The sequence below is a fragment of the Desmodus rotundus genome, chromosome 5 (genome assembly GCF_022682495.2).
Source record: "Desmodus rotundus isolate HL8 chromosome 5, HLdesRot8A.1, whole genome shotgun sequence".
In the NCBI taxonomy this organism is placed as follows: domain Eukaryota; kingdom Metazoa; phylum Chordata; class Mammalia; order Chiroptera; family Phyllostomidae; genus Desmodus; species Desmodus rotundus.
This window is the reverse complement of record NC_071391.1, coordinates 124,785,156-124,805,105: the sequence shown is the minus strand read 5'-3', so window position 1 is coordinate 124,805,105 and position 19,950 is coordinate 124,785,156. Positions and strand designations below refer to the sequence as shown.

Genomic DNA, 19,950 nt, shown 5'->3' with positions numbered 1-19,950 from the left:
TCCCAACTTCTCATCCCAGAGAAGGCATAACTAGAGGTGCCCAGGGGAGAGGGCCTTACCAGATAAAATCTCTGCAGTGGGAGCAGTAGGTGGGCTGCCGAAGGTAGGTGGCCATGAACTTGTGGCCGTTGACCTGGTGGACCCTGCGCCTGACGGCCCCCTGCCGCTTCCTGGGCCGCATGCGCTCCCTGAACACGCGCTCTTCATTGTCTTTAGGTGCTGGGGAAGGACAAGAGCAAAAAAGAAAACACAGTCTGGGTTAGCACACCTTGAAAGTGACCTGCAGGAGAGCTACTCCATCCTTGGACGCCTGGAAGTAGGAAGGGATGTGGGGGGCAGCCTTCACTGGCGGAGGGATTAGGCTGTCTGAGGAGCCTCGCTGCTCAGCTCCAGCGAGGGACCACACGCACGGAAAGGCCCAGACTGTGATTTTGATGCCAGCTGCACCCTTAGTATCCATCCCAATCCCAATTTGGCTCCAGGTGTGGCCACTCCACTCCTCCCACACCAGCTACACATCGTACAGGCGTGGGGTCAAAGGGCACAAGGTTCAATCTTACAGCAACTTCTGAGCAGTGTGACCTTGGACAGCTGGTGTTCCCTTGCCCTGGACCTCTGCAGGCGCCTCCCTCTGTAAATGGGGATGTCAATGCCCACCCCAGGGGGAGCTGTGGAGTCAATAGCGTGACTTCCCTAGGCACCCGGCCACCTGGCTCAGAGGAGTGGCTGCCTAATAAATTCCTCTTCTTCCTCTTGCCTCTTATCTCGACTAGGACAATGAGGAGCCTTTTCCCAAAGGTGAGAAGGAGAGGGGAGTACAGCATTACAGAAGCTGAGAGTTTCTAAAGGCTGAAGACCCACCACCACGGCAGCTATCCACAAGTCAGGAAGAGGGCCCAATCTTGCTGGCATCTTGGTCTCTGACTTCTAGCCTTCAGAACCCAGAGAGAGAAAGGTCTTCTGTCGAAGCCACCCAGCCTGTGGTATTTTGCTAACGCAGCCTGAGCTGAGTGACACAGTGATGATGATAGCAGCATTTATCAAAGACATACTCTGTGGCAAAGTACGCTAAGTGCATTACCTGTAGTAACTCACTGAATCTCCTCAATTACCCTATTTGAAGGGTACTGCTCTTAACTCCATTTTGCAGGTATGCAAACTGAGGAATAGGGAGTTTAAGTGACCTGTTCCTATTAACACAGCTATTAATGGTAGAGCCCAGATTCTAACCCAGAGAACAGAGGAGGAGCCACATATTGCTCCAAGGGACAGTCCATTCTCCCTACAGCAAGGCCCAAAGCTCTCCTCCGAGTGGTTCTCGTTATGGAAGAATCTAGCTGCCTGCAGCTTTTCTAAGGGCAGGAGAGGGGCAGGCTCTGGGTGTCCTGCCAGGCTCCTAGCCCTAGTTCAGGATCTGGAAGGTCTTCAGCCTGGCATAGCTTCAAATGCACTGGGAAGGCTCTGTGTCCCCTAACACCCCTCCCCCAGACATCGCACTGTACCAGTGTCAGTCCTGGGGAAGAGCGTTCCCCCTGCCAGACCCCTTTGAAAATAAGATTCCCGGCACTGGGAATCACAGGCCTGAGCCAAGCAACTGCTCCACCCAAGGGCATTTGGTCAGTCCCGAGAGGGCAGCGGTGGAAGGAAAAACTGAAGGGAGAGAAAAAAGCTACCGACTACCTTCTAGGTGTGGAAACCCGCCACCTCCCACCCTGCAACCTGGGGACCCAGACCAGCTGACCAAATTCTCACATGAAGACCCCAGCTCTGTTCCAACATAGAGACATGTATACACCCACGCACATACAGAAACTGGCAGTCACCCCTCAATGGTGAGTCATAGGCGGTTTTCAACTCTGCTTCATACTTTTCACTGTGTTCAGAATGTTCTACTACTTTTATAAGCTGGAAAAGAAATGGGGTGATTTTTTAAAAAAATAATGTATTCAGTAGCCTTTACTTGCTATAAAACTAATCTACAAAAACCAAACCAAAAACCCCAGTCCTGGGTAGCTTGGGCCAGAGGATGGGAATTCTCTTTCAAAAGGCATCCTTCTGATTCTTTCACAGAAGGATTCACCAAGGAACATATTTAAATGCTAAGCCAGCCCCCTAATGCATTTAAGATGTAATTTAATTTACAAATCCATCAAATTTGTTAGTCATGTTGATCCTGGAAAATTGTATTTTCTGTTAAAATGGTGATGAGTCCACTCTAGGGTTCTCGAGGCGGCACTCTGTGGGGGGCGCCCTGGGCGTCCCTGAGGGCCTGATCTCTCCACCTCTTACAGAGACGACCAGAACCCAACGTTCTAAACTGTGTTTACATTAATCCAATAGGTAAATACAACGACAACTCAATTTAACTCCACTTCCTTTTAAAGAGCTCTTGGAGAAGTGCACTGAGACCAGGGAGGGTGGAGGGGTCTTGGGGGCCGGTGAGACAGAGAGCGAGGATAACTCCTGCTGGGCTGGGGTCTGGCTGAACTTCCGCAAAGGGTTCTGTCCCTCCTGCCCACCCACACTGCTGTTAAGTCAGGTTTTGTCATAGGTGTAGGAGAACAGGAGGCTGCAGGAAAGGAAGAACACAGGGAAGCTTCACGTTCCCAATGACGCCCCACACACTGCCCCACCCTCCGGCCAGCGCCCTGTGTGTAAGGGAGCAGGACAGGCTACAGGAGAAAAGTGTGGGACCCCTTGCTATGGAAATACCCCCAATACCACGTCCTTCTGCACAAGGGAGCCAAGGGTCTGGGCCGGGTATCTCCACGCCCATCACCCCACACGCAGAAGGAACAGCCTACATGACACGAGGAGGAAGGCCACAGGATTCCTCAGCCTCAGAGATGACATTGCTGGAATCTGGAGTCACCAGTAGGGACTGATCTCTTCAGATTTCCCACTGCTATGAAGGGTCGCTATTAAAACGCAGCTCCCATGAGGGAGGGGTAATGCAGTGTGTGTGTGTGTGTGTGTGTGTAAGAGAATTAGTAGTAGTGTGAATATGACACACTGATTTATAAATGTATATGTGTGTATAATATATCAATTAACATACTATATAATGAGTAATTTATATATTATTACAATGTATTAATATATTTTATGACAAACATAATATAACTAATTATATTATAAATTATAACTGCAATATAATATTCTAGCAAAGTTATAATTATATTAATAACATATTATACATAATGTACAATATGATATAAACATATACAGTTTTCCCGAACCATTTCAAAGTTGCACACATAGTTAACAATTTACCCCTAAATACATCAGCCTTTATCTCCTAAGAACAAAGATATTCTCTTCCGTAACCACGATATCAGAGTCAAGAAATTTAACATTGCTGTAACAATATCTGATATATAGTTCACATCCAGATTTCTCCAATTGTCCCCGAAACATCCTGTATAGTCATTGTGTTAAAATTTTTAATCCGGGACCTAATTAGAGCTCACACATCGCATTTGGTTGCCTTGTGTCTTTAGTGTGCTTAATCTGGAACGGTTTTCTTGACTCTTATCCTTTTTATGATGCAGTTATGAGAAGTCCAGGATGTTGTCTTATGGAATGTTCCCCAATCTGGATTTGTTAATATTCTCCCAATTAGTTTCCAGTTAAATGTCAGGAACACAAGAGGTCTATGTATCAACAAGGCCCAATATATACATCAAGACCCCCTATAGATAACGTGTAAGTGACATGAACATACTACATATAGGAGAACTATAATATATTCACTCTTATTGGAAATTTTTTAAATGCAAAGCAGAGCAGCTTTGATATACCACTAACTTACCATGTAATACTTAATAAAGAAACAAATTTTTAAAGGAAATTGTAAGTTTATTTTTTTACCACTTTTTAAAAATTTTGGATAAATTTCTTATAAATTTTGGATATTAACCTCTTATCAGATGTATCAGTGAATATGTTCTCCCATTCTGTGGGTTGTCTTTTTATTTTGTTGATGATTTCCTTTGCTGTGCAAAAACTTTTTAGTTTGATGAGGTCCTATTTGTTTATTTTTTCTTTTGTTTCCTTTGCTTGGTGAGATATATCCGATATAATATTGCTACGAGCAATGTCCAAGATTTTGCTGCCTATGTTTTCATCTAGGATTTTTATGGTTTGGGGTCTAACATTTAAGACTTTGATCCATTTTGAATTTATTCTTGTGTGTGGTGGAAGAAGGTCTAGTTTCATTTTTCTGCACGTATCTGTCCAATTTTCTCAATACCATTTATTGAATAAACTATCTTTGACCCACTGTATATGCTTGCTTCCTCTGTCTAATATTAATTGATTATAAAGGTGTGGGTTTATTTCTGGGCTCTCTATTCTGTTCCATTGATCTTCATATGTTTTTATGCCAGTACCATGCTGGTTTGATTACTAAGGCCTTATAGTGTAGTTTGATATTAGGTAGCATGATTCCTCCAACTTTGTTCTCCTTTCTCAGGATGGTTGTTGTTATGCAGGGCCTTCTGTGGTTCTGCATAAATATTTGAAATATTTGTTCTAGTTCTGTGAAATATGTCACTGGAATCTTGATAGGAATTCACTGAATCTATAGATTGCTTTGGGTAGTATGGACATTTTAATGATGTTAATTCTTCCTGTCCATGAACACGGTATGTGCTTCTACTTACTTGTATCTTCGTCTATTTATTTCTTCAGTGTCTTTATAACTTTCTGAGTATTAGTCTTTCACATCTTTGGTTAGGCTTATTTGGTATTTTATTCTTTTCGTAGCAATTGTGAATGGACTGTTTTCTTAATTTTCCTTTCTGTTAGTCAATTATTGGCATATAAAAATGTAGCTGATTTCTGGATATTAATTTTGTATCCTGTTATTTTGCTGAATTCATTGATCAGTTCTAGTAGTTTCTTGGTGGAATCTTTGGGGTTCTGTATGTACAGTATCATGTCATCTGCAAATAAAGACAGTTTTTACTTCTTCCGTTCCAATTTAGATGTCTTTTATTTCTTCTTCTTGTCTGACTGCTGTGGCTAGGGCTTCCAGTCCTGTGTTGAATAAGAGGGGAAAGTGGACATCCCTGTCCTGTTCTCAATCTTAAGGGGACGGCTTGTAGCTTTTGCCCATTGAGTATGATGCTGATTTGTCATATATGGCCTTTATTATGTTTAGGCATGTTCCATCTAATCCCACTTTGCTCAGAGTTTTGATCATAAATAGGTGCTGGATTTTATCAAATGCTTTTTCTGCATGTATTGATACAATCATGTGGTTTTTATCCTTCCTTTTGTTTATGGGGTAAATCACATCTATTGATTTGCAAATGTTGTACCATCCTTGCATCCCTGGAACAAACCCCACTTGATCAGGGTGTATAGTGTTTTTGATGCATTGCTCTATTCAGTTTGCTAATGTTTTGTTGAGGATTTTAGTGTCTAATGTTCATCAGGGATATTGGCCTACAATTTTCTTTCTTTGTAGTGTCTTTATCTGGTTTTGGGATTCGGATAATGCTGGCATGTAAAATGAGTTTGGGAGCCTTCCTTCCTCTTGAATTTTATGAAATAGTTTGAGAAGGAGAGGTGTTACTTCTTCTCAGAATGTTTGGCAAAATTCACTTGTGAAGCCATCTGGTCCAGGACTTTTGTTTGTTGGGAGTTTTTTGATTACTGCTTCAATTTCACTAGGGGTAATCTGTCTATTCAGATTCTCTGATTCTTCCTGATTTAGTTTCGAAGATTGTGTGTTTCTAGGAATTTATCCATTTCATCCAGGTGTCCAGTGTGTTGGCATGTAGTTGTTCATAATATTCTCTTACAATCCTTTGTATTCCTTTAAGAAACAATGTGTTTTATAAAGTGGTATTATCCACTAATGGGAAGGCTGCTATGAAGCTGCTTTATTCATTCACCGCTACAGGCCGTGTAACATAACATTTTCTGAAAGTAATACTGCAATACGTAGCAAATACAACAAAGAGATGCATACCCTTTGCTTTGGCGACTCCTTAGGAATGTACTCTAAGTCAATAATGAAACAGAAACTAAAAGCTATACACTTATAACTTACAGATGTTCCCTCACTGCATATTTATATCAGCCAACACGTGGAAGTGACTTGATTGCCTAACATTAGGAAAAATGGTCTAATAAGTTATATTACACTATGTAGAGCAATTTAAAAATGGTGAGGAAATACTACATAGGAAAATGCGAAATGCGACAAAATGTAAAAACAGAATGCACAACACAACCCTAGGTAAAACATATTTGCAGGTTAAAGTAACATAAGAATTATCATGCTACATAAGGATGATGGGATTATGTATTGTAATATTTGAAAAAAAAATCTTCTCTAGTGTTCTTTAATGACTTTTAAAAGCAGCTCTCTCTACCCAAAGCATTAGATCATGGGAAGGCCCCTCGTGCTGCACGGGCGGGGGCTGCATGGCATGAACAGAAAGCAGAGGCTGCCCTGGAAAGCAGGGCGGACAGGACAAGTTTCACCAGCTTCCCAGCTGCCTGTGGTTCTGAACTGAGTGAAGAATTACCCCGGATCTCACCCCTCCCTGCTGTGACCTGTCCCCACAACCTGGGCCTTGCTCTGAAGGACGCTCATTGCTGTCATTGGATGCACTCAGCCACGCCCACTTGGTGTGACCTTTTATTGGCTGCAGCCTCTGAGGCAAAACCAAGGCTGGCTTTCCTCCTTTGTTTTATGGCTGCATCTGTCACATAGCAGATGTGGCACCTTTTCTGGCCAGTCTAATTACTGACGGTCTCACCATTCTGCCATCATCTCCCTCACCCTGCCTCATCTGCATAGAAAGGGAGCCAAGGTTTGAACACACAGGGCAGCCTGAATTTCAGTGCTCTTGGGGTGCCTTTTGGGAGAGGAGTGGCCACCAGAGCATTTCTAGTCGGCCCAGATTTACGAACTCCTCGTCTGTGTAGCAAGACTGCCAAATGCAAGCATCAAGGCCCTTGACCACACTGGCCAATGTGCATGACTGGCCACCCCTGGGCACCGCGGTCATTCCTCGCTGCAGCATGGTCACCTTCCCTCGGTGTCCAGGGCACATGGGGTCCTTCCCTCAAGCAAGTATGTTGTGGGGTCTTTATTTTTTCTGACCTCTTCTGCTATCATGGTTGAAATAGGTGTTAGGGGCCGGGACAAACTGCCTTTGCCCCAGACTTGCATTAGGTCCTCGAATAAATCATTTAATCTCTTTGGGCCTATTTTTTGTTTGTTTCTTTTTAATCTATCAAGAATGGGTAATGTAACGGCTCTGCCCAAATCCCAAGCTGGCACAATTCTTTCTCTCTTCCTGGCACCAACATGACACCTCATTACTGAGGAAGAGTGAAACAGCCTCATTTCCACCTGCAAACCTACTGACAGCCCCTGATGTCCCCACCCTGCTGGGGTCCAGCTGCCTCCAGGTGTTCCACACCTGCCACTGTGAGTATGAAAAACAGCCAGCACTCTCTCCCCACCCTATCCATTCATGGCTTTAGAAAAACAAACTCCATCCTCAGACTTGGAAACTGTCGGGAAGATTGGGCTGGGCAAGGAGCAGTGACTCAGCTGTAGGACAAAAGCGGTAAGAAACGTGGCTGGTTTGAGAAGCGGCTGCAGACCTCCTCAGCAGGCTGGCCCACGCAAATAATGAACCCGGTCCTCGATGCAGGTAATTTCACAACATAAAGAAACCAATTCAATCATCCTGGTATTTTTATCTAAATAGCTGTCAAAACCTTGGATAGTTTTCAGAGGCTGGAAAATTACAGCCACCATATATAGGGCCCCTACCACAGCTGAGTACCATTCTAAGCATCTTACATCCAAGAAGTACTATTGCATTGCACACTCATGGAGTACTGTTCCATACGTGAGGCTGTTCCACACACATGAGGTTCCGTTCCACACACACAAGGTATCATTCCATACACATCCGGTTCTGTTCCATATACGTGAGGGGTATTACATATACATTAGGTATTATTGCAGACTCATGAGGTGTTATTGTATATTCAGAAGATGTTATTAGATAAACATGAGGTACTATTACATATCCATGAGGTACTAATACACACACATGAGCTATGTAGGCAACTTACGTACATCCTCCTCTAATGCCATGGAGTGGTATTACTCTCAGCTTACAAAGAAACCAAGCCTCCAAGAAGTTAAATAATTAATTTGTTGAAGGTCACACAGCTCAAACAGTAAATGTCAGCTCAAACATTCCCACCCTGGCTCATCCATTCATGCATCCCAAAGATGGTACAATAGCCCGGGTCCCCCTTGTACCCAACTCTGTGTGTGGAAGCCTCCTGCTGCTGTCCACCCACATCTCTGCACTTCTGCTCCTGCTATCCTTTGGAGAACCAGAAAAGATGGCTCACGGGGACTGGCTGATTCATGGGACACCCACATAATGGGATTTAATGCACTGGTTTCAAAAAGCAGATACGCTAAGTCCACCGAGAAACAAATGGAAAAAGAAAACCAAGAAACATGTGTAGAGTCTGTATTTGTATAAAATAAAAAAGAGAACAGGATAAATACACTCAAATAACATAAGCAAAAATAAACATTGAAACTTTCTAAAAAATAAACTGTTCATCCAAAAATGTTAATTATGTGGATACTGGATACCAGACACTGCCCTGGGCACAGGCCCTTGGCCACGCTCTCATTATTCTTCTCAGAGATTCTGGATTTGGTCCATCAGGGACAGGTCCCCGAGAACAAAGCAAGGAGTTACAGACGTCCCAGACAGCCATGATTGGAGGTTGACCCCGACAGAAGCGAGGCAGAACCTCCCACCCACCCCAATCTCTGAGGAGTTAACTTTCCCTCAGAAAAATTCTCTGGTTTGATTTTAAGGCCTTGTTGGTAAAAACAATATAAAACAAAACAAAACAAAACAAAACAAAAAACAAGATCAATCAAAGGAAAAAACAAAAAAAAATAAGATGAGGTGCTGAAAACCGAAGGAGCGATGCCTTTTATTTTTTAGTTGCCACAAGCAATACAGGTTATAATATGTTCAAGAGAAATAAATGCTTCATGACAGTTTGAACCATCAAGTAAATATTTATGTGACGCCAAAGAATATGTTGCACATGCTGTACTCACACAATACATTAAAGAAAGTTTCTGTTCAAAACAGGAAAGAGGAAACAGCAATGAATTCCCTGAGAGAAATCGGTCCATGCTATCTGCATCTTCCCAGAGAGTCCCACGACGTGGATCGGAGACGTCTGGGAGGACAGGCGTGGAACTGGCTGCGTGTGTTATTCTATGGGCAATCCAATCAGGAGGGCGCTGGTGGCCTTCTAAGATTGGCATCTCAGATTTAATATAAACCATCTCTCTTTTTCCCTTTCTGAATGATCTGTTCTGTGTTTATGGCATTGCTTACACTGTCCACTCATTAAAACAAAGCTTAAGCTAGTTTCATGCTTTATAGGAAAGAATGTGAAGAGATCCAACATGAAGAAGGAAGGGAGAGCAACACTAGTGTAAATGGAGGGAAAACAGAGTAGTGGCTGAATAATGGCATGGTCACTGAGGAAGAGTTCAAGGGAGAAAGCGGAGGGCACCCCCAACCCCACCACCCCACGCTCTGATTGATGCAAGGCCCAGGTGGACGCAGAGAACCATTGGAGAGCAGGGATTTACTTAAGCAGGAAGTCTGCTTGCCTCCTTCCCATCTGCACTCCTTCATTTATTCCCTCCCTCCCGCCTCCATCTATTCAAAACTTCAAAATCACATGTGGGAGTCAATGAAACCTGACTGTATGCCTCTGGTACCCAGGAAAAGTCACTACTTGCCAGAAGGAAACCACAGAGCAAAAACCCTCCAGGCAGACCTACTAAAAGCCCAAAGAGTATTCCCAGCCTGGGAAACCAGCCAAGTGGGGCACTGGCCAAGGGTGGGGCTGGAGTTCCTGCTGGTGCCAGCAATGGGCCAGTGATTCATATAACAGGAAACTGAGCTGGTGCTGAATTCTTGGGCACCTGATCCCAATGGAGCTGATGCCCATGAGGCCAGGTTCTGTCCATTGTTCATATTTCTAAAATGCTGTATTAAAAAATGCTTGCGGGAAAACAGTGGCAGAAGCCCCAGCAGGGCATCTGTCTATTCCCACGTGCTAGTTGGTGGTCCTGGGTAGGGGGAGGTGCCAATGCCAAATGAAGGTTGACACCCCCCTCCCACGCTCCCAATATCATATATAACAAACCCTTTAATGCCACAGGCACCTAAACCAAAGGCTTAGGGGGTTATTTATTGAAAAACCCACACCTATCCAGTGGAGTTGGTATCAGCCTTTTCATATCGTCTGGTCAGTGGCCAGCAGAATTCAGGGAGGTGCGAGCAGAGGGAGCTAAAACTCGTACCCTCTCAGCCCTAGGGGCCCCCACCTACGCAAACTGGGCTCTAAAGAGCTTCTCGAAATTAAGTGCCTGCACAATTTCCCCAAATACCACAATGAACGAACTTTTTGGTTTCCCCAAGTTTCTTCTTTGCTAAGGTGGTTTTGAGCTCTCACTAAAGTTTTAGTTAAAATTTGGAAGAAAATCCCTGGGCTGCCCCAGAGAGAGCTGGAGTCCCGAGCAGGGTTCCCATGAGGCTGACAGGTGGGTATTTTATTAGACTACTTGGGAAAGGAGGAGAGTTCCTGGAGAAAATCAGAAGATTATAAAAGAAGAAAATGAAAAGCAGTGGGAGAATGGTCGGACAAAGGAGATGAAGAAAGAAGATAAAAAGAAGATGATGATTAAGTCACAAAGCCCAGGCTGGCAACTGTCTGAAGGAACCCCATACCTTGTCAGGAAGCAGATGGATTTGTCTGAAGTAACACAACCTCCTCTCCCCTGTGCTCTGGTCCATGCTGACCAATACGTGAGATCACCTTCCTTCCACCCTCCTCCCTAGTAACCCAGGCCTGGCTAGTCTCCAGGGCAGGGCCCTGGGGGACGGACCTTCTTTGGGAAGACAAACATACCAGCAAACTTCTGGCAGGTATATATTCTTGGTCACTAGGTCCCTGGGGAAGAAGTAGTCATGACTCTTCCTCCCAACTCCCAACCTCTAACTTATCATCTCAGGACAGCCCGGGAGTTGTATCTTTACATATAGAAGGTGGCACCTTCCTAAGCTGGCAATCCAAGTCCTTCACACGGTGAAATTACCTGTTTGCCCTTTCAGCCAATCTTGGCTCAAGCAGTAAGTGGGACGAGGCAGCAAAGGTTAGGCTGAGGTTAAGGTCTACCCACACAGTCTTTAAGAGTCTCAAGAATCCTGCGATAGATGAGCCTTGCCTCTGGCCGAAGCACACCGCTTCCCCATCTCTGAAGTGTGAGCGAGTCTGGCTATCCGTAATAGGTCAAGAGATACCTAAGGGAGAACTGAAGTCTATTTGGAGGAAAGAGACAAAACTAACTTCGGTTTCTGGGAGAAATAAGGAAGGGTTGAATGAGAGGTATGGTATCCAATCTCCAAGATGATCCCCAGTGACCCCGCCTCCTGGTATCCACAGAGACGACGTGCTAACTTGTGTAACCAAAACAACTTTGCAGAAACAACGGAGTGTGACTTCTGAGGCTAGGTCCCAAAAGACATTGCGGCTTCCACCTGGCTCTGTTTCATCACTCATCCCGGAGAAAGCCAGCCACGACGTCACGAGGGCACCCAGCAGCTCTGTGGAGAGATACATCTGGTGGGAAACGGAGGCCTCCTGCCGAGAGTCAACCCCAACTTGCAAGCCATGTGTGTTCGCCGAATTGGACTTGGATCCTCTGGCCCCAGCTGAGTCTTCAGCTGACCCTTCAGCTGACCCTTCAGCTGGCCATAACCCAAACCTGACCTCAGGAGAGCCCATGGGCCAGAACCGTCCAGCTAAAGCCACTGAATTCCTGACCGGCACAAACTTTATAAGATAATGCATATTCATTATTGTCTTAAGCTGCTACATTTGTGGTGCTATGTTATGCAACAATGGATGTCTAATTCAAGAGACAAGAGATAAACCAAGCGGCAGAGATGTAGCATAGACATGGGCAAGAGCAGTTTTTAACTGTGAAAATTGTCCATTCCCTCAATAAGTATTTGCTGAGTGCCTCCTAGGTGCTGGGTACTGTGTCTATACCTTGTGTTACACATTCATCCTGCCCATGGAGAGAGAGAGAAAGGAAAAACAAATATTGACAGGACGGGTACATTAGAATCACTGTCGCGTGCGTCCCCGTATTCAACAGTCGCAGTGAGGTAGGCTGCCCTGGCTCCTGACAGCTGGGAAATCCAAGCTGCTGGTGTCCTGAAAACCAAAGTGATCCCTGTTGCTTCCAGCTTCACGGCCGTTCACCTTATCCCTTAAGCTGGAGGCTTTCGACCCAGTTAAAACACAGACCCGGTGGGAGGGCCATGATGAGGACAGTGTGGATGAGTTTCCCGTCCTTGCGGAGAGGCTGTGCTGGGAAGGTAGGAAAACTGTGGGTCAGAAAGGGTTGGAGGGCTCGCGGGGGGAGTGGTGGCAGGAGATCATTTTGAAAACTTTATAGTCCGAGGCTAATGGGTGCTTGGCATACCTCAAGCAAAAGATAAAGTCCATTTTTTAAAAATCTAGAAATAAAAATGATAGGCACCACTGACTGTATAACATGATTAGAACATATTTTTCTCTACTTCTCAAAAGGATCCTGCAGGATTGGTATTATTATCTCCATGATACAGATGAGGAAACTGGGGCGAAGAAAATCAAAGTGAATCACCCAAGGGTGCACAGTTATTAAGTGCAAGAGCCTGATTTTGTACCAAGGTCTGTCCGGCTCCGAAGTTCAGGGTTTCCCCACCATACACCACATGTTAAAGAATACGCAACGAACGCTATTTTCCCCTTTTCACCTCATATGGAAACTGGAAAAGGCACTTAAGAAAATTTGAGCATGGTGTTCATATTTCTCTCACAGGTGGTTTATAGACTTTTAAAAAATGAAATTTCCTTCTCAAATGGTGTAAATGAAAAAGCTTTGAGGAAAATTATTAACAGATTGGCAGGAGAGAGGCCAATTTCTTTCAAGTGAATATGGGGTTGGATGAGAAGTTCTGAAAGTTGTTTTGGAAACCAGACTGCTGGCACAGTAACAGAAAACAGAAATTCACAGAGACAACTCACTTCCACGCCACAAGCCACACGCCAGGGAGCACAGGGAGGGACACAGAGACCAGAGCCCCTCCCTGCAGACCACATGCAGTGATTCCAGCCTGCTCCTCCTGACCTTTGAGAGGCAGGAGGAGATGTGAGGTATGACACAGGAGCAAATACAATCCTCACATAGGCGCCCACCTCCAGGAACAAAAAGTCTGTATCTGCTTGAGCCAAGCAAGGAAGAAAGCTTCAGATCAAAGCATTCCCTAACCTGACCCAAGCCATCACGTGTGTGGCAGGAACACCTACCCATAAAGGAGAACTAGTCTGTTCCCCAGGTCAGCCCCTCCGCAATCCTAAGGCTACAAAGATGGAAGCTTATTGCTGCTAGTTTTGTTTTTTTAATAAACATTATTCTCTTTCTCCAAACACAGCAGTTAGCAAAGGCCCTGATCAAATCTATTACTGGAGAGTTAGAATGGAGAGGTTAAAAAAGTGTGTGTGTGTGTGTGTGTATCTTATCACACACATATATATAATAAGAACTAAAATAAAGCCCTGGCCAAGTTGGTTGGAGTGTTGTCTCATACACCAAAAAGTTGTGGGTTCAATCCCCAGTCAGGGCATATGCCTAGGTTTCGGGTTTCATCCCCAGTCGGGGAGCCTATGAGAAGCAACTGATAGATGTTTCTCTCTCTCTCTCTCTCTCTCCACCCCCCTCACCCTGTCCTCTCTCTCTCAAAAAATGTCCTCAGGTGAGGATTAAAAAAATAAAAGAACTAAAATAAAGATATGATACTGTGTCCTTTGTTCTTTCAAACCATCTTCCTGGGAAGAAAAAAGAGCACAGTGTTGAAGAGAGCGTCCTTCTTCTCTTCTGGGGCTGCCCTGGCCTATGGCTAGCAGCCTGGTCCGAAGGATCTGTGAGCTCTTCCTCTCCACGAGAAGAACTGGGCAGTGATTTCCCTCTTGCACCGGGGAAGCTTGGAGCCTTTTAAAAGCTTGTACAATATCCTACACCCTTTTTTGCAGCTCAGGAGAATTCCAGTTGATGTTGGAGTAAGGATGACCTAGAACTTGACCACTCATTAACCAGAACTACCAGCTGATTCTCAGCCTAACAATCTGAAATGTACACCCATTAGACCCTTGACCTGGCTCTATCTGATGCTGCTGTCTCGCTCGAAAACCTTCCTGGATATCAGAAAAGGCCTCTCATTTCTCAGGGGAAATCTCATTTCCTGTCAGAGTGTGATGGCTGAAGGAGATCAGAGAAATGTTTTAAAGGCTGAAAGGAAGGGGGGAAAAGGCTCTTCTCTCTTTCAGACAGACAGTGGCCACAGTGTCTTATGAAATGTGAATCAGAACACAGAAGAACCTAGATCAAGCCCATTAACATAATTCCATCACCATTTTCTTCTAAATGACCTAAATTCTGAGGCCTGTACCTCCTTAAGATAATAGTGATTCTCAAACCTTGGCACGCATCAGAATTACTTGGAGGGTTTACTGAAACAATCTACTGGACCCTGTCCCCAGAGCTCCTTTCAGCAGCTTTGGGGAGGAGCTGAGAACTTCATTTTTAGGAAGTGTCCAGGTGATGCTAATGCTGCTGGTCTGGGACCATATTTTGGGAACTGTCTAGACCACACTAGCCACCTTACCTGAATCACCTATTGATAAACATGATATACTTACTTGTTTGGAAGTAACTAGGGCCCTGCTCAGAATGGAGAAAGCTAAAAGGATCATCACTCCCACTGTGACACCAAAAACCCAGGGAGACAAACAGACCAAGGGAGCAGAATGGAGCCCAGCGGTGAGGCCACACGCACACGTTCCACCGATCTTCAACAAGGATGGAGAGGCCGGGCAGTGGAGAGATTACAGTCTTCTCAACACTCAGCACTGGAACAATTCGTTATCCAAAGGCAAAGACCAGGCAAAGGTCAATCCCTTGCACCTGGTATAAAAATAGATTCTATTGTCACAAAGGAAATTTGAGGGGATACGTGGAGATTTTTTAAAAAAAGACTCGCCATAGATGACAGACAAAAATGTAAAGCCTAAAACTACAAAACATCTGGAGGAAAACACAGGAGAAAACCTTTGTGACCTTGCGGTCAGGCAGCAATTTACCAGAGGTGACGCCAAAAGCACAGTTCATAAAAGCAAAGGTTGAAAAGTTGAACTTCACCAAAATTAATAACTTCTGTTCAAAAGGTATCGTTAAAAGAATGAAAAGGTAAGTCCCCAAGTCGGAAAAAATATTTGCAAATTATGTGTCTGTTAAGGCACTTATGTCTAGAATATATAAAGAACTCTTAGAACTCAATAATAAAAAAAAATTAAAAAATGGGTTAAAGATCTGAAAGACACCTCATGAGAAAAGATATATGGAAAGCAATTAAGCACATGAAAAGATGCTGAACTTGGTTTAGGAAAATTAAAATTAAAACCACCATGAAACCACCATATAACTGTTAGAATGACTAACTTTAAAGTAACAATAATAATAAAACATAAACATACAAAGTGTGGATGTGGATGGAAAGTAACTGGCATTTTCATACATTGCTGGTGGAAATAGAAAATGGCCTCACCACCTGGAAAACAGTTTGTAGCTTCTTATAAAATCAAACATACACTCACCACACACATCCCTGCAATGCCATTCCTAGGTATTTACTCAAATGAAATAAAAAGTTACATTACACAAAAACTGATATGCACATATCTGTAAGATTTTTATTTGTAATCATGTAAAACCAGAAACAATCCAAAGTCCCTCCACTGGAGAACGGCTAAACAAACAAATCGGCGTACATCCGCAGAGTGAGATTCCACTCAGCCACAAGCAGGAGTGAGTGACTGATGCAGTCAACAGCATGGGTGAGTCTCCAATGCGCTGTGCTGCGTGAAAAGAAGCCAGATGCAAAGGGCTCCATGCCGTATGGTTCCATCCTAGTGGCATTCTGGAAAAGGCAAAACTACAGGCGCTGAAAGGGATCAGTGGTCTCTGGAGGTGGAGAAAGGCTTTCACCACAAAAGGGAAAGGTAATGGGAGAATTCGGGAGATGATGGAACCACAGAATTCTATATTTTGAGCCTGGTAGTGGCTACATGACTGTATGCTTTTGTCAAAACTGGCAGAAATGTATGCTGAAATGGGCTCTCTTTAATGTAGTAAATATGACCTTAATGTTATTTTTAAGAGGGGATAAAAGTACCTCGGGAGGACGTGCTACATCCTCAGCCCTGTGTTAAGAGCTACTACAAAAAACCATGTGAGACGTTAGAATGACCATCTGCCCAAAGCATTTAAAGAGCCAAACCTGGGAACTCAAGTGAGGAGACTGCACAAGTGAGCCTGGAGACAGCTGGGGTCTCTGGTACAAACCTGGTCCCCTCCGCTGCCGGGTTCTACCCTCAATCCAAAGGCTCTTCGTTCTTCCTCTCATGCTCTCGCCACCCGGGCCAGGTTGATCTCCTAACCGCCCCTCACAGAAGTCACATTTATTCCCACCTCCAAGCTAATTACACTTGTCCTCCGGCCTAGGACACAGTTCTTTCCCCTTTCTCCTAATCAAAGTATTTCTCATCCTTAAAGATATACATCTTCCATGAATCCGTTCCTAACCACAGCAGTCCACAGGGATCACGCCTTCTTTGAACAATCACGGCACCTGGAGTTTTTACTGTTCAATATGATATTTATTCATTAAACATGCAATGTACGCATTCTGAGGGCCTGACATGGTGTTCATACTGTTTCCCCATCTATTTTAGGAAAAGAAGACGCCCTTAAGATTTCTCTTGAGTCCTTGTCCCCAACCTTACCCCGACACTTCCAACGCCTAATTCTAACCTTAATTAATTGAATGAAATACCAATTATTAACCAGAAATTTGCATGACAACACCAGCTTTCAATAAGACTCACCTGGAGAGTACAGAAATATGCCGGTGCCCAGAGCCCACCAACAACTGAATCACAGTCCCTGGGGGGCAGGGCACTGGTACTGCTTTAAAGCTCTCGGGGGAGGGGGGGTAATAATGTGTAGCACTGATGGAGAGGGTGGGTGGTGGGGCAGCTAAGAATCGGGAGAGGCAGGGAGGGACAACAGCATTCATGGGGCCGGTGACATGGGAGTGTTTGCTCCAGTGTTTTGGGGGCGCGGCCCAGAAATGGGTATTCCAGGGGAAGTATTCCAAGGTGGAGGGAGAGAGAGAAGGAAAAGGAGTTGGTATTCAGGGAGAGGAGAAGCGAAAGAGGGGACAATGTTTGAAAACGCATGAAAAGTGCCCTCTACTGAGACTCTGGTCGCAGAGGATAAGATCTTGGGTCTGACACTACTCAGACACGTGACCCCTGGGTAAGCCATTTCTCTTGCCTTGGTCTCAGTTTCCACAAGATAGACTTACAGGAATGGCTGTGTGTTTTCAAGTCCCTTCTGAGCTGAGATTTTCCAGGTGTGTTCCATCCAAATCACCAGGGTGTTAAACGGGCCTTTGCCTGGGCCCTGTGACAACGAGGGAGAGTAGGGGCTTCGGGGCTGAGTATCTGCCAGGCAATCTAATGCAAGTGCTGAAGATTGAGGACAACTGGTCGAGGGCTTTCTGGGGGCTATCAATTATTTCAGAATTTCTTTATCACGAACACCACTCAGTAATGTCCAAAAAGGCATTAGCTCGACCTTCCTGTCAATGAAATTAGGTTCTGAGGTGAACTCAGACTACCGTGTAAAAGAAATTTTCATAGTGTAATCTACAGCTTTACTTGGCTACTGTGTTTTGTGTTTCCTTAATTTTTAAGCTCTGTGAAAGCAGGGACTGGTTGTCTAACACAACTGTGGTATCAGGTGGCCCGGCTTAAACAAAGCACTTGCTCAGTGTTCTTCCTTTTTCTACAGAAGTTCGGTTCTTAGAAAGCTGCACGTCAATGGAACCACCATCAATCAAAGCCAAATTTAACGTACATTAAGTGCTATGTCAAGAGCCACGAGGTGAGCGCTTTTGAAGAATGCCTACATTTTTGGGAAATGCTAATAATTATACCTTAACTCAGCTGGTTGGTAAGTCTAAATTTTAACATAGCAGTTTCCATGTAAAATAGAGGTTATTTTATGTTCCTTTAAATTGAACCCCTAACAAGTGATTCTTGCGCACAGTACAAGTACCGGCACAAATAACGCCCCTTTTATTATAAAATCATAACATGTAATTCTGTAACATAACCATATCACATTCAAACACACCATATGACATTTTAGGTGACATGTTCCAATTGCCATCCATCACATGCAAGACATTCATGTACCCTACCAACCACGCCCAAGCAGGCGTTCCTTCTACCGGACCCCATGTAATAAATTCTGCAGTTCGTGCTCCTTCAGAATACTTTCAGCAAAAGGAGGCTGTTTTATTGGTTTAAACCTCAGTGTGCTTCTGTGAGCTGAGCCACTTACACGCACAGAACAGCAGGTGACCTGTGAATGTTACAAGGCCCGGGAGCCGTGTGGTGTCACGAGCTGAGCGTGATCACTGCGGGCTGGGGGCCTAGGTCCGCCTACTCACCAGCTCCTAGTGTGTGCCCTTGGGTGAGACCCTTTCCTTTACTGGGCTTCAGTTATCTGTGTGACAGAAATATTGGACTAGTGATTTCTATGTCCTTTCAGCTCTGGGATTCCAGGATTTTAGGATTCTTTGGAGAGTCTAGACCATCTGAGGTTATCAAATTTTATAGTCCTAAAACCTCCCTATTAGAGCTTTAGTCCAGCTTGGCACAAGTCCGGAGGATGAGGTGTGAGAGAACCATGCTCTCTGTGTGTGACTGTGTGGGTTGTACATACAAAAAGGCACTCCCCCTTTGCTACCTTTGCTCAGTCGGGGCCCACTGTGTTAGGTGCCACATGGTCTAGCCTGGCGCTGGTGCTAGCAAGACCTTTAAACCCAAGGGCGGCAAAGCACACATCAAAAGGTGGCTCCATGACAAGAGAGCTATTCTTCTGGGCCCAGAGGAAGCTCAGCTCAGGTGTGGCGATCACATGCTCATACATGTCACCTAGTTTCAGTGAGGAAGTCAGGGTTAAGGAGGAATTATGGAAGCCCGAAGACTTGGAAGGTAGAGGGACACACCTGAAAAGATGGCTGTGACTGGAACGTTACTTACTGAACAGTCCACATGAAGCTGTCCCTAAAAGACCTGGTGCCTCCTAGAGCCTCAGGTTGAAGTTGTGTAGAGCTGTGTTCTCAGACCTGGCTGCTTATGAGTCACCTGGGAAGCTGGTGCACCACTCCTCAATCCCACTGGGTGAGGCTTGAAAATCTGTAATTCCAATCAGCGCCCCAGGACATCTGGTGCAGCAGCACAGCACCAGACAGCATAGTGTTCGAGAAACTCTGGTTCAGAGAGATCACTCAGGCGCTGGCTAAGTAAGGATTAAGCTGTGGAGAGGACTGGCACGCAGTTCACAATCATGAGCAGAGATAGACACCACTAGAGCAAGTGCAAGTACGCTGCTTGGGGCTGTCACAGTGGCCAAAGGGATGTGCTCCCAGACCTGAAATCTGGGGTCACTCACTGGGCAACAATAGGTCAAAGAAATGAACCTGGTAGTTTGAGGACATTTCATTAGGGGAGCCGAGCTCTCAGAGTTCTTCAACGAACGCCGACCCCTGTCTTGTCCTCTAGGTGCTACACCTCATCCCTAAACCCTTCTCACCTTGAACTAACAGAAGTGTGAACCACGGAGACTAGGCAGACACGTGCTGATCTGCCTCCCGCCCCCTGGGTACT

General features: G+C 44.9%; 1 protein-coding gene across 2 annotated transcripts in view; it reads right to left on the bottom strand.

The window, feature by feature from the left end:
* The window catches only part of PRKCE (protein kinase C epsilon), a 470,124-nt gene that overhangs the window by 171,937 nt on the left and 278,237 nt on the right, over positions 1-19,950 (bottom strand). For both annotated transcript variants that reach the window (XM_024552856.4, XM_045189472.3), the window contains one exon: positions 60-219. In XM_024552856.4, the coding sequence (XP_024408624.2) occupies positions 60-219 (160 nt within the window). The remainder of the gene's footprint in view (positions 1-59; positions 220-19,950) is intronic.